Consider the following 13,215-nt stretch of genomic DNA (forward strand, 5'->3'; position numbering starts at 1 on the left):
ATGAATTAAATAATATAGATATACAACCCTACTATGCTTTTATTAATGATTCGACTCTATTGATCGCACCCTTATTGGATATAAACTTTGATTTTTCAAGGCACCATTTTGTTCCAATAAAGGCAACTGGTCTCCTTCAATGGAACACATATATTCTTTAATTAGAACAGTTCTAATATTTGAATAAATTACAGCTATAAAACTTATGGCTCAAAGGAAAAATTAATTGATTAGCTTTTTAATAAAAGATATTTAAAAGATATAATAACAAATAAAAATTACAACAAATATTTAATCCTTTTTTCGCAATTCATAAGTCTTTTTTTCTTGCAGCTTCTGCACTTGGGATGGTAGTGGTGATATGTGGTGTGCTGTGGTGGCGATGGTGATTTTATTTGATGTGCTCAATTTCATTTGGTCCATGGTGATTGAGTCAAGTGCTACTTTGCTTTCCTGTGGTTTTTGCAATAGTTTGGCAGTTATTGGATTTAGTGTGAGCTTTTTTTTTGTAGATTTTTTAATTTGTTTGGAAGCTATTTGATTTAGTGTGTGCTTTTGATTTCTTGGTGTAATTTCTAGAGCACATCTATATGGGGAGCTTGTAAGATCAGCTGCCTGAGTTGTTCGTGATCTTCTTTTTTTGTTTTTTACTTCAAGTGAAACCACTGGCAAAAGAGACAAAGTTGAAACTGAAACATGACATTTTAATTTTTTTTCACTTGATTTATCTGTAGATAGTTTTGTCATCCCATCTATACTTTCAGATGACTGAAGATTGTTTGAAGGACCAACATCAGTAAATGAAGAGGCTGTAAAATCAGAATCAGTGAATACATTTATGTCCAAAGGCCACAACCCACTAGCCTGAAATCCTTTCATAGCAATTCTCAATGATGCTGCCTGACTATATGCGTCACCAAATAATTCTGCAACTTGCCAAGTTGTTACTGGTTGTGATATATGTGACCGCATCCATTTTCGCATAGCTTCATCATAGTATGTACCAAGTGGTCCAAAGAACGCAACGTCTAATGGTTGCAGTCTGTGTGTAGTATGGGGAGGTAGTGATACCATACGCACTCCAGCATTTCGTGCTAGATATATCGCTGCCAAATTTTTTGAATGTGTAACATGACCATCAAGTATCAACAAAACTTTTGATTGTTTTGAAGGTTTAACAACTTTAATGAAATGATTGAGCCAATCTAAAAAACCTTCATTTGACATCCATCCTTTCTCTTGAGTACTAAATACAGTTCCTGGAGGTGCACCATTTGTTATTTCTGGCTTCATTCTTTTGCGTTTATATATTAACATTGGTGGAACATAAAATCCTGCTGCAGATACACAAACTACAGCTGTTACTGAATTTCCTCGTTCACTACTAGTCATAATTCCAACTCGTTTTTTGCCCCTTGCACTAATAATTTTTATCTGACCATCTTGTACTGTTGATAAACTAGTTTCATCCATATTATAAAGTCTGTCTGGAGTTAACTTTTCTTCCATGTATAACTTTGAAAGTAAATTAAAGAAAGATTGCACTTGCTCTTTATTAAAACCTTGTGCACGTGCAATTGATGTTGATTCAGGCCCACGAAGCAACAGTTGTGGGTGCCTTTGCATAAATGCATAATACCACTTTTTTCCTGCCATTCGTGTTTGTTTGTTAAAATTATGTGTGATGTTGTTAGCTTCCGCAATATCAAATGCTAGACGACGAAGATCATCAATTCTTAATCCAAAGTACATCGATTCTAATAATAAACAGTGATCAGCTAGTTCTGTTTCAATTTCATTAGGTAAGGTGGTAAGTCGACCATGAAATTTCACATTTGCAACAGCAACTTTGTTTTTTTCATTTATATGCCTTGACAAAGTTGCTTTTGGAATACAAAATTCATAAGCGGCTTCATTTAAGCTGATTTCTCCTTGTTTTATTGCTTCAACAGCCTTTTTCAAGTTTTCTACTTTCCATTTTCCATATTTTCGTGGTGTTTGCATCTAAAATAAAAGCAAATTACTATGAAGATACATAAGGAGAGTTTTATAATCTTATTACAGGCTTATTTTTTCATATATTTATTTGTTATTCATATATGATTAAGTTAATTATATACTCATTATATAATCATTATTTTTCATCATTTTTGTTTAGTTAATCATTAACTATATAAATCAAAATCTATATAAACTATATAAAGTTTGCAACTTTATATATTAACTTCTATATACAGTAAAAAACTTATGCTGGGTATATACTTTATGTTGTCTTACAAGTTTATCCGTTAAATAGAAATGTATAACTTTTGTAAAACTTTTACATTTTATTTTTTACTAAAAGATAAAAGAAAAATCATTTCATACTTTAAAGCAAGACTAAATACCAATTCCAAAAAAGCAACAAATGTCTAACAATAATACTATGTCTATAAAAGAAATTCGCTTTAAAAAATATTATACAGTCGGACTAATGAAATTTTCTGATAATTCGGACGTCAAGTAGCGTGTTATGAGATGACATCGTTTCAATTACGGCAACTTTTGAAGTTCCATTCTGGGTAAGCATGGGAATTTCGGCCTTCGAAATCGACGAAATTAAGCGAAATTCGTGTTTCAATTTCGGATCGAAATTGAGAACGAAATTTCGATTTTTTGGATTGTTTAATTTCGCGAAAAAATTTCGTATAATTTCGGGTCATTGAAAGTAACGAAATTGACACGAAATTAAACAAGTTTTAATTTCGAAATTCGTGAATTTGTAATGTTTAAAAATTTCGTCTTTCGAAATTCAATATAAATTTCGATACGAAATTGAAACACGAATTTCGTTTAATTTCGTCGATTTCGAAGGCCGAAATTCCCATGCTTAATTCTGGGCAACATAGGACTATGGTGTTGTAGCAAAATATTTACATACAAGTAACAACTTACGATATAAGCTCTTAATATCACATAGACTTGAAACCCTTAAAATTTAAAATTTTAAAAAAATTATCATCAAATTCAATATCGTTAAGCTTCTGTAATCGTTTAAATGCAACGATAAAATTAGATCGCAAAAATTTTTTTCTTTAAAAAAAAGTAATTTTATTCACATACGTGCAGTTTTTAAGTTTAAATACTAGAAGTTTCAAAAAATAAAGAAAATTATTTTCTTTACAAGAAAAAATATTCATGAAAGTAGAATAAGTTCCAGTTTCTAAATAAGCTAAGTGTTCCAATTTCGGCAATACTTAGCATAGAAGCAAAAAAGTACATTATGCCTTTATAGCTACTTTAACTTTATTTCATTTTTTGCTAACTAACCGCAGCATAAACAATTCCTAACTTAAATAAAATTTTTGAGCTTTTTTCGAGGCAAAATTATAAATTAGCCGAACTGCCGTTAGCCGAACGCGAGTTTTATACGAAAGTTGCATTTTTCTTAAGCAATGCTTCATAAAAATAATGTTACTTAAATGAGCATACCTTTTTTTGTAATGATTCTTTTTTCATAAAGTTTTCACCATTTTATTACAAATTCAGAGCTCTTTCGAACCATATATAAAACTTGAATAAATAAATGGTTTGAAATTTCTACACACGCACCTAAATAGATGATTGACATTTCTCTTTAACCTGGGTTCCATTACAACCAAGTTAGTATGGTAGATGGTACTAAAATTACAACAGACTTCTAAACATATTAATGAACAACCTTTATGTCTAATAGCTTTCAAGTTTTCAACTGTATTGCCTTCTCTCGTTTCAATTATTCCAACATCCTCATTTGATGTGCTTCAGAAATTTTTAAAATCAGAAAATTTTTTTCTGATTAGAAAAAAAGATAGTGGAAGTCATTATTACATTTACAGATGTTTATGCATGAAATGTTGGAGAATATAGTATTAGCAGATTGAAGATTTAGTTGATCTGGAAGAGATTTTTTAATATTAATGGATAATGGCACTTCACGATTTAAAACAATTAGTCTCCACATGCCATTTGATTGGCGATAACTAATGATTTTACCTATTACAAAATAATTTTGGTTATTTTCATTGTAACAGTCAAAACCATGTTTTGATGCAAATGCTTTTAACTGTTGATGAATACTTATCGCATGTACTTTTTTATTTCTTCCAACTCTTGTGAGTGTGTTACATACATAACAGATTTTTGTGTGTTTAGAAAAAGTGAAGAACTTGTCATTCCTCTCAACTTCAAAGCCTTTTTTTGATTTTAAATCTAACCTGTATAAGACCATATAAAATGATTTGCATAAATATTCAGGATGAACTTTTTGATAGTCTGAGGTTGTATCCAGCTTGTAAAAGCTAAGAATTGCTTGTTTATAGATAACAACAGGTTTTTATTTGATAGTGACTAACCTGCTTTATTATGCAGTCACACTTTCTACATAAATGTTTTAAATATTCCTCATGAAGACTCATTATTTATCCTGTAATGAGATAATAAATATGAATATAAGATTACTTCTTTTGATATAATATTTAGAAAAGGTTAAAAATAAGGCTATACATCACTTGTAGAAGGCTCAAGAATATGCAACTAAAAGTATGGTCTTATCGTTTTTATTATTTCTGTTGTTACTATTAGTAACAACAGTAACCCAGTGAAAAATAAAACCGCGTCCCACATGGGTACTGTGTGGGTTTCGTGTGGGATTGATGGGATTTACGTGAGACGGATTTTCCCGTGTGGTATCCGTATGGAAATTTGTCACTTTAAACCCATGTGGGTAATCCCACATGGGTTACATGTGGGAACCATATGGTATTTACTCACATGGGAAACCCCACGCGGGTTTCTTGTAGGATTTACATGGGAATTATAATTCTCATGTAAATCCCACAAGAAACCCACGTTATATCCCACAAGAAACGTTAATCGATACCATGGACGTTAAATCCCACAAGAAATGTTAAATCCCACGAGATGGGTTTCTGTAACTTTTTTTAGGCTCTTAAACTTTTAACTTTAGACATAATAAGGTCCTTAAGACTTCAGGGACTTACGAACTACATTAAGGAACAAAAACAGAGTATTTATAGAAACTTTTCAATTTTTAATCTGGAGTACCACAGTGTTATTGGGAATAAAGACTCTTGGTCCAGTTTTTAAAGTAATGTGATCTAAAGTAATATATAAATAAAATAATATGATTCAAAATGCATATAGTTATACATACAACCTGATATCCTGATAGTTAGCTATATGTAGAACTAGTCATACATATAATTTATTATATAAACTTGTTTTTTAAGGTTATGCTTGAACAAATTAGTACCAAATAATTTAATTTCAAGTTTTAGTTAAAGTTCAAATTAAAGTTCTTATTTGTTCATTGTTTTTTTCACTATTATTTATTTGTTCAAATTTGTTAATTAGTACTAATTCTTACTCAGTAAGAATGTTTATCATTGTTGAACATGATATGTAATACATGTCATATACAAAATGATGCAATGAATACTTTTTCTCTTTTACTCTTTTTAAATGATCTTAAATAATGTCAGTTATTTTTAATAATGTGAGGTTTTACATTATATTTTATAGGAGTCACAAAAGAAATATTATTTTGTCAATAAAGTTAGAAAAAGTGAAGATAATTTGCCTTTTGACTGCTCTGCAGATTTACCTACTACATCTCAAGCTGACGATTCTGCTGTTGATTTTACAAATGAGGCAACTCACTATGAAAACACTGAAAAGTTTTTGAAAAACTTTATTTTTTCAAATGATGAAGATTTTTTCCAAAGTTTAGACAATTTAGGTCAAGATGATGGCCAAAATTCTAACTTAAAAAATTCTAACTTAGAACAGCTTTCATTACAAGACAAACTTATTTTATGGTATATACAATATAACATATCAAAAAATGCATTTTCAGCATTGTTAAAAATTATTGGTCCTGATAATAATTTACCCATTTGCGCTACCACTTTACTTAGCAAGATCAAATGTTCTAATAAAAGTTATACCAATGCAAACAAATCGTATCACTATTTTGGAATTAGGGATTGCAATCCCGCACACTTTTCAATCCCGCGGGATCCGCGCGGAATTTTTTAATTTTTGTGCGGATCCCGCGGGATCCCGCGCGGGATTAGTAGGTTTCTTATGCACATTATAAAAGGCAAAATGACAATTGTATTTTTCTTTCAAGTATTTCAGAAAAAATATACTCAACTTATGAAATTGATAAAATAAGGTAAATAAAGCCAAAAAACACAATTCATTTGTAAATCAATATAATTCTTAACATTTAATGAACAAAAAGACAAGCCAAAGTACATAGGACATCTTTTAGCTTTACGTAGAACGTCTATTAGCTTTTTTTTTTTTTTAAATATCAAAATGAGAAAATCATTGTAAGAAATGTGCTCTTAAGAAACAGACCCTACTTAAGGTATCATCACTTAATCTATTCCTCAAAGGACTGCATATGTAACCAGCTGCTGAAAAAGCTCGCTCGGCCTCTACGCTTGTTGGTGGTATGGTCATCAAGTAACTATGCGCTATATCTTGAAGCTTGCCTCTTACTCCATTACTTTTATAGGCAGACATTTCCGGCTTCAATAATTTATCAAAGTCTAAAGAATCTAAATTTGGTCTCTCCTTTACATTTTCTGTCCAGCTTTTCTTGTCTTTCTGTGTTTGATTTTCCAATTCTTTTTTCAGCGATAGAATTGTAGGAGTAAGTATTTGGGAACTGTTAATAAAATCTACAGCTTCTTTTTCTTCGAGTTCATTTTCTTCGTCGGATTTTGTAAGTAAACTAGTAGTCCATTTAAATTCTTATTACGACGTTGTGTAAACCTCACACGAAGTGCAGCGGCTAAATCTATGCTCAAAAGTGATGATTGCTTTTGCAATTTATCTAGCATAAATTGAAAAGTTGTTTCCGCCGTGACAAGGTTCGATTCTCTCCTGCATAAAAGTTCGAGACCAAGTTTTAGTGGTGCTAGGCAAATAATTAAGTCATTGATTTGGGACCACTCTTCTTGGGTGAAACGAATTTCTGACCCAATATCAATTAAGGCTCTTTCAATACAATACCAAATACCAATCAGCAGATGGTCGGTCAAAATCATTGTCAAACCATATTCTTTATTTATAACTTCATCATCCTCAGTTTTACCATATTCATCTTCTTCTTTACAATTTTCATATGTAGTAAACGATTCTTCGACTTCTCCGCTGTTTTTCTTGTATAAGATATCAATAACTGCAAGTTGTATTCCATGAGCATAACATAGTTGTTGATAGCAACTAACTTGACGCAATATTCTGCATTACACGATCCATGGATTCGAATCAATCCAAGATTAAAGTGTTTCGCCTCCATATGTAAATTTAAGTTTAAGTATCTCTGACTATTTTGTGATGTCCATTCGTCAAACGTTATTGAAAACTTTTGATTTTGCTTTTTTAGTGATGTGAATTTTTTCATTATATTGACTTTTACAGAATCTGAGAATTTAACTACCATCGATCTTATAGTATTAGGTGAAGTAGGAAGCCGGAAACCACTCTTTGAAAACAAGAACCGTAAATCTAAAGATGTGCAAAAACTATTAAATGTAAAGCCGAACATAGCATGCACTTCGCATTTTGTTTATCACTTTTTTTAAAATATTCCATATAGTTTTAATTTGCGACATGCTTAGTACTTTTGTATTAAAATCTTAATGTAAATAATTTTTAAAGACTTTTTAAAAAGTAGTTTTTAAAAGTATATTTTTTATAATTATGCACGCACGTTTTCAATTTCACGTTTTCAGCATACTCATTAACAAAAATTTCAACATACTCATTAGCGAAAATTTCAACATAATCATTAATTAAACAAAAAAAAATTTGAACGAGTTCGACCAATGTTTTGCTAAATAATTATTTATTTTTGAATGATTTTTTTATATTTATAGCTAAGAAAAATATTTTAATAGCTGAAGATAAATTTTTCAATGGATTTGTTTCGCAAATACATTAAACACTTTTAATTTGATATTTTTTTTGTCTTTTTAGTTTAAAAGAATTGACCTTTTTTGTTTAAAAGCAATAGTTTCAAAATCCCGCCAATCCCGCGGATCCCGCAGTAGTTTTTGCGGGCTCTCGCATGCCTTAAATTTATGCGGGATCCCGCGGGATTGCGGGATCCCGCAATGCGGGATTGTAATCCCTATTTGGAATACAAGATAATATAGAAAGTAGAATTAGTGCTGGGCTAAATGCTGAATTTATTCCTGATAAAAAATTAAAACAGGAAGTTTATGTTGATGGTGGAGAAACTCTTGTATCACTAGCAATAAATGTAGATGGTGTTTAGCTTCAAAATTCTACAAACAAATCAATGTGGCCTATACTTTGTAAAATAAACGAATCTCTAGATCTAACACAATATCTGCAACTTCTTTACCCATTTTGCGAAAACCTATCATATAGCTAATGAGTTCTAAATCATTTAAAGAAACATAGGCTTTAATGCTGGCTGCGATGAACTTTAAATAAAAGGCAAAAAATTGTTTACTTGCCTCAGTTCAATGCATTCATTCTTATATATGATTGCCTTTTAAAATCATTCCTATATATGATTGTCTTTTAAAAACATTCTTATATATGATTGCCTTTTAAAATCATAAGTATCTTTCCAGTATATCTGCAGCAAGCCAGATTTCAGGATATTGGATAAAATAGGTGATAAATCACTCAGAACGATTATTTTCTGAGCGCCTCCGTTTGTCATCCCGAAGAAAAATAAATGTTTCCTCGTTACGAACCTCGCAAGATCATGCTTACATATGCACAACAGTACTAACAACCTGACACTTCTATCTGCAGATGCTACAGTTTTTATCTGCAACGGTGGCATTTTCACCAAAACAGATTGATTAAAAGGATTAGCAATTTAAAAAAAAATACTTATGTTTTTTTTTTTTACTATGAAAATTCATCTTAAAGCTAAGAACTGGCTTTGTAGATGTCCATTTCTCAAAAGTAGCAAACAATACAAATAATGCTTTCCTTTAATTGCATTTTATCGCGTGTTTTTACGTATTTAATTTTTAACGGTATTCCATCTGAAAACTTACAAAAGGAATTATATTAATTGTAATCAAAAAAACGTGACGTGTGCTATTTCTGTGGCTACCTCTGTATTTTAGTAAATTATCTTTGTAAATTAATAAAACCACATTCCAAAATGAGAAAACACAAATTGTATAGTGAAAATCTTCGTAATTCAGAAGATTATTAGATAATAATTGTAGAATCAAAAACAAAAGAGAAAATCCCTGGTACGCCGACTTAAATCCAATTGAACTTTTTTTATGCGAGGATCATCAAGTTCGAGAAGAAAATTAACAAACGTTTGCACCAAAATGGAAAACTATGCATAACAAACTAATAAAGCTTGTCGACTCAAAGTCTAAAAATTGCCTAAAAAGGCTATGCCAGCAAATAAACTTAAATAGATTTAAAGTATTGAAAATTTTAAAAGTTTAAATTGAAGGTAAAAATAATTTTGAGCAAAATCAAAAAATAATTAACTTTTAAAATAGAAACGCAAAGTCCATCAAAAATTTACATTGTACTAAAAGGTCAGTAATGTATACTTTTAAACGAAAATAAAATGAGTTCTAACTACTGTCAATTTTTTTTTAATACATTGACAGACAGTGGGAACAAGTGAAGTTCGAAAATTAACACAATATGTTTTTGTAATTTTTAGAATATTAGAAGTATACTTTTAATTTTTCTACTTGAATAAACTTAATTTTGATTAATTCAGCACCTTTAGTTAAATTGCGGCTATAACTGTCAATGGCGCCAGCAGACTCTAGACACTAAGTAATGGGACGATGGCGGCTATAACAGCAAAAATTTAAAAACGTAAAATGACAGGCTTAATCACCCAAATCCAGGGGCCAAAGGGACAGTTTGTCCCAGGCGGCAGATGTCGATGGGGCGCCAGATGCCGAAGTAAAATAAAAATAGTTTTTTTAATCTTAAAATGCCGTAATTGAAATGCATATATTACTCGCGTTATATCATTATTTTTAATTCCTCGAAAAAATTTTATAATACGAACTCATCATTCATTTAGTACACTATACGCTACTAAATTAAAAATGTCCCTTGAGATTTCCGCATTCATCAGACTAAAGTGAAAAAATCGTAAACGTTAATAATTAGCTATAACAAACTGTGAATACAATTTAGAAATAATTCTATTCAGAACTTAGAAAGTAATAGTAAATATTTTTCAACTCTTTACGATTAACTTATTTATGGTAATTCATGTTTAAGATTTATATTTAACTATTGAAATATTGATTTATGACATAAGCTTTTTGAGATTGAGTTTATAATTTTTTGATGAGTTTGCGTAGTTGACTATGCTATTATTTTATTGATGCGTACGGTTATTTACAGTAACTGTTAACAATAAATCGTAAAAACTTTCTGGTGCCCAAAATAGGGCATTGGCTTCCAAAAGGGTGAAAGAATGTGAAAAAAATAAACAAACGCTCCAAGAATCTCTCTCTCTCTCTCTCTCTCTCTCTCTCTACATATATATATATATATATATATATATATATATATATATATATATATATATATATATATATATATATATATATATATATATATATATATATATATATATACACACACAGTATTGGACAAAACATTTGCAACCAAATAATGCTGGTTTAGTTTCTTTATATAAAAGTGCTGAATTTTTTCAATTTAGAGAAATAACTATGTAACTGTTTAGAGACAAAGTTCTTCAAGTTTTATTCATCACAAAGTTCATTATTTGTACACGAAAATTAATAAATTAATCAAAAGTATTAAAAAAAGTTGATTTCCTTCTGGACAAAACAAGTGCAACTCGACAAAATGTTGACCAAGCTGTATTTCGCTATCAATATTTCGTGGCGAATCCTTTGTTGTCGATCACAGCCTTGCATCTTCGAGGCATAGATTCAATCAAGTGATCAATGAAACTTTGTGGAATCGCTGCCCAGGCCTTTTGGATTTGTTCAAACAGTTGATCCTTATTACGGACACCTTCACGATTAATTCTGCGGTTGACGATCTACGACAGGTTCTCGATAGGGTTGAGATCCGGAGATTGAGGCGGCCAATCCGTCACCGATAGGTGGTTGTCTTGAAACCACTGCTTGACTACTTTTGCAGTGTGTTTCGGATCGTTGTCTTGCTGAAAAACCCATTTTATTAACATATTCCATTCAGCATGAGGTAACATAACATCTTTCAGGTTATTTTTATACATGAAACGGTCCATTATTCTATCGTTTCGATGTATTGGACCTAGACCGTTAGCAGAAAAACACCCCCAGACCATTACATTGCCTCTACCATGCTTCACGGTCTTATGGCAGTAACGTAAATCGAGGCGTTTTCCGGCCGGTCGACGTACACGGCAAATGCCATCGCTCCCAATGATGTTGAACTTCGATTCATCACTGAACAGGACAGTTCCCCATTTCTGCACATTCCAGTCAATATGAGATGTAGCAAACAGGAGTCTTTTCTTCTGGTTTTATAGTGAAATCAGCGGTTTCTTTGCAGGGCGTCGAGAAAACAATCCGGCTTCAACAGCACGTTGTCTGATTGTTCGGTCCGATACAGGCAGCTCTAATTGCTTTTGTATCTCGACTGATGATATCCAGGGATCCTTCTTGACGGATCTGACGATCATAGAATCCTCTCTAGAAGTGGTGGAACGAGGTCTTCCACCTTTGTTATCTGCTGCCAACTTCCCCGTAGAACGATATTTGAAACATAGTCTTGATACAGTCCATTTTTTCACGCGATATTTATCACAAATACTTTTTTGTGACATTCCACTTACGTAATCGCCAATAATTTTCTTTCTAAGTTCCAATCCTAGACTGTCGGGAGCCATTTTTGCACTTGAAGTCATAAAAATAATAAATATTTCTGGATGCTACTGGATGCTTCCAGATGCTTCTTCTGGAAACTTCTGCATGCTTCTGGAAACTTCTGGATACCTCCTTTAATTATTAAAAAACTTCCGTGACGTTGACACGGACCAGACTTAAGAAAATGAAACAAACCAAAAAAGTTGCACTTGTTTTGTCCGCTGCAAAAAGGCACTTGTCAACGAAATTCTGCCTGTGTGCTGTCACCTGTCAGCTGATTGCTCATGTCATGGCATGCTATGACTCCAGACTCCTGAACTGTTTGCTGTGGTAGTATAGTTCGTTTCGTTTTTAAGACATGTAAAATTAGGAACAATTTTCGAAGCAATTTACGAATATTTTCGAAATTAATCATTTTTCACACAATGCCAGTATCCGTTGCAGAGGGTGAAAGATCTTTTAGTAAACTTAAGATTATAAAAAACCATTTCAGAGCCACCATAGGACAAGAGCGACTTTCAAATCTTATGATGTTGTCTATTGAAAATGATCTCGCGAAATCATTGTAATATGATGAAGTAATTTATAATTTTGCCTCGAAAAAAGCTCGAAAATTTTATTTAAATTAGGAATTGTGAAATAAATGAAATAAAGTTAAAGTAGCTATAAAGGCATAATGTACTTTTTTGCTTCTATGCTAAGTATATATATGAAGCAAAATCTAAGGGCGCCAAAAAAGGTTTTGTCCCGGACGGCTTGAAGGCTCTCGGCGGCCCTGCCCAAATCAGCAATTTTTTGTGCGCAAAAAATTATTTTTTATGAGTTTTACACGAAATTTTTGTTTATAATTAAACAAAAGTAAATAAATGACAAAAAAATTTATTCTAATTTTATGATTATTACACATTATTTTCAGTATGCCATGTTTCAAACCATGCACTATGCGTCGCGCTGATAGAAAAAAAGGAAATAGCCTTATAACTAGAGAACTGTTTAACATTTTGAAGTAATTTTTTGAACAAAGCATCAATTATGAGAAATTGTTTGTTTTTATATATATTTATAAAAAAAAGTCCGGTCTTTTTTAAAACCGGTTTTATTCCGGTTTTTTAGTTGGTTTATCCGGACTAATTCGATTTTTGATTAAAAAGATATAAAACCGATAGTTTTTGATATTTAAAACTGATATATCAGTTTTAAGTCTCTATTTAAGTCTGATATATCAGTTTATCTTTTTTAGGGGTTACAGGCATTTTTAGTCTCCAACTTATATTTTCATGTTAAATAAAAAAGG

At 31.4% G+C, this 13,215-nt stretch overlaps 1 protein-coding gene across 3 annotated transcripts in view; it reads right to left on the minus strand.

Annotated features, from left to right (window-relative positions):
- Window positions 1-233: 233 nt before the first annotated feature.
- LOC145186829 (uncharacterized) overlaps window positions 234-13,215 on the minus strand; it is a 30,186-nt gene continuing 17,204 nt past the window's right edge. Inside the window, exons 1-2 of one of the 3 annotated variants that reach the window (XM_090095514.1) lie at window positions 2,368-2,555; window positions 234-2,004 (exon numbers count right to left, since the gene is read on the minus strand). In XM_090095514.1, coding sequence (XP_089951640.1) covers window positions 292-2,004 — 1,713 coding nt within the window. In that variant the 5' untranslated portion in view covers window positions 2,368-2,555 and the 3' untranslated portion in view covers window positions 234-291. Of the gene's footprint in view, window positions 2,005-2,277; window positions 2,556-13,215 lie in introns of those variants that run through there. The other 2 variants (XM_090095516.1, XM_090095517.1) reach the window with 2 other exon arrangements.

This window comes from Hydra viridissima, unplaced genomic scaffold (genome assembly GCF_058129835.1).
Source record: "Hydra viridissima isolate aposymbiotic clone 2 unplaced genomic scaffold, HvirCarnegie_v1 scaffold_8, whole genome shotgun sequence".
Lineage (NCBI taxonomy): Eukaryota > Metazoa > Cnidaria > Hydrozoa > Anthoathecata > Hydridae > Hydra > Hydra viridissima.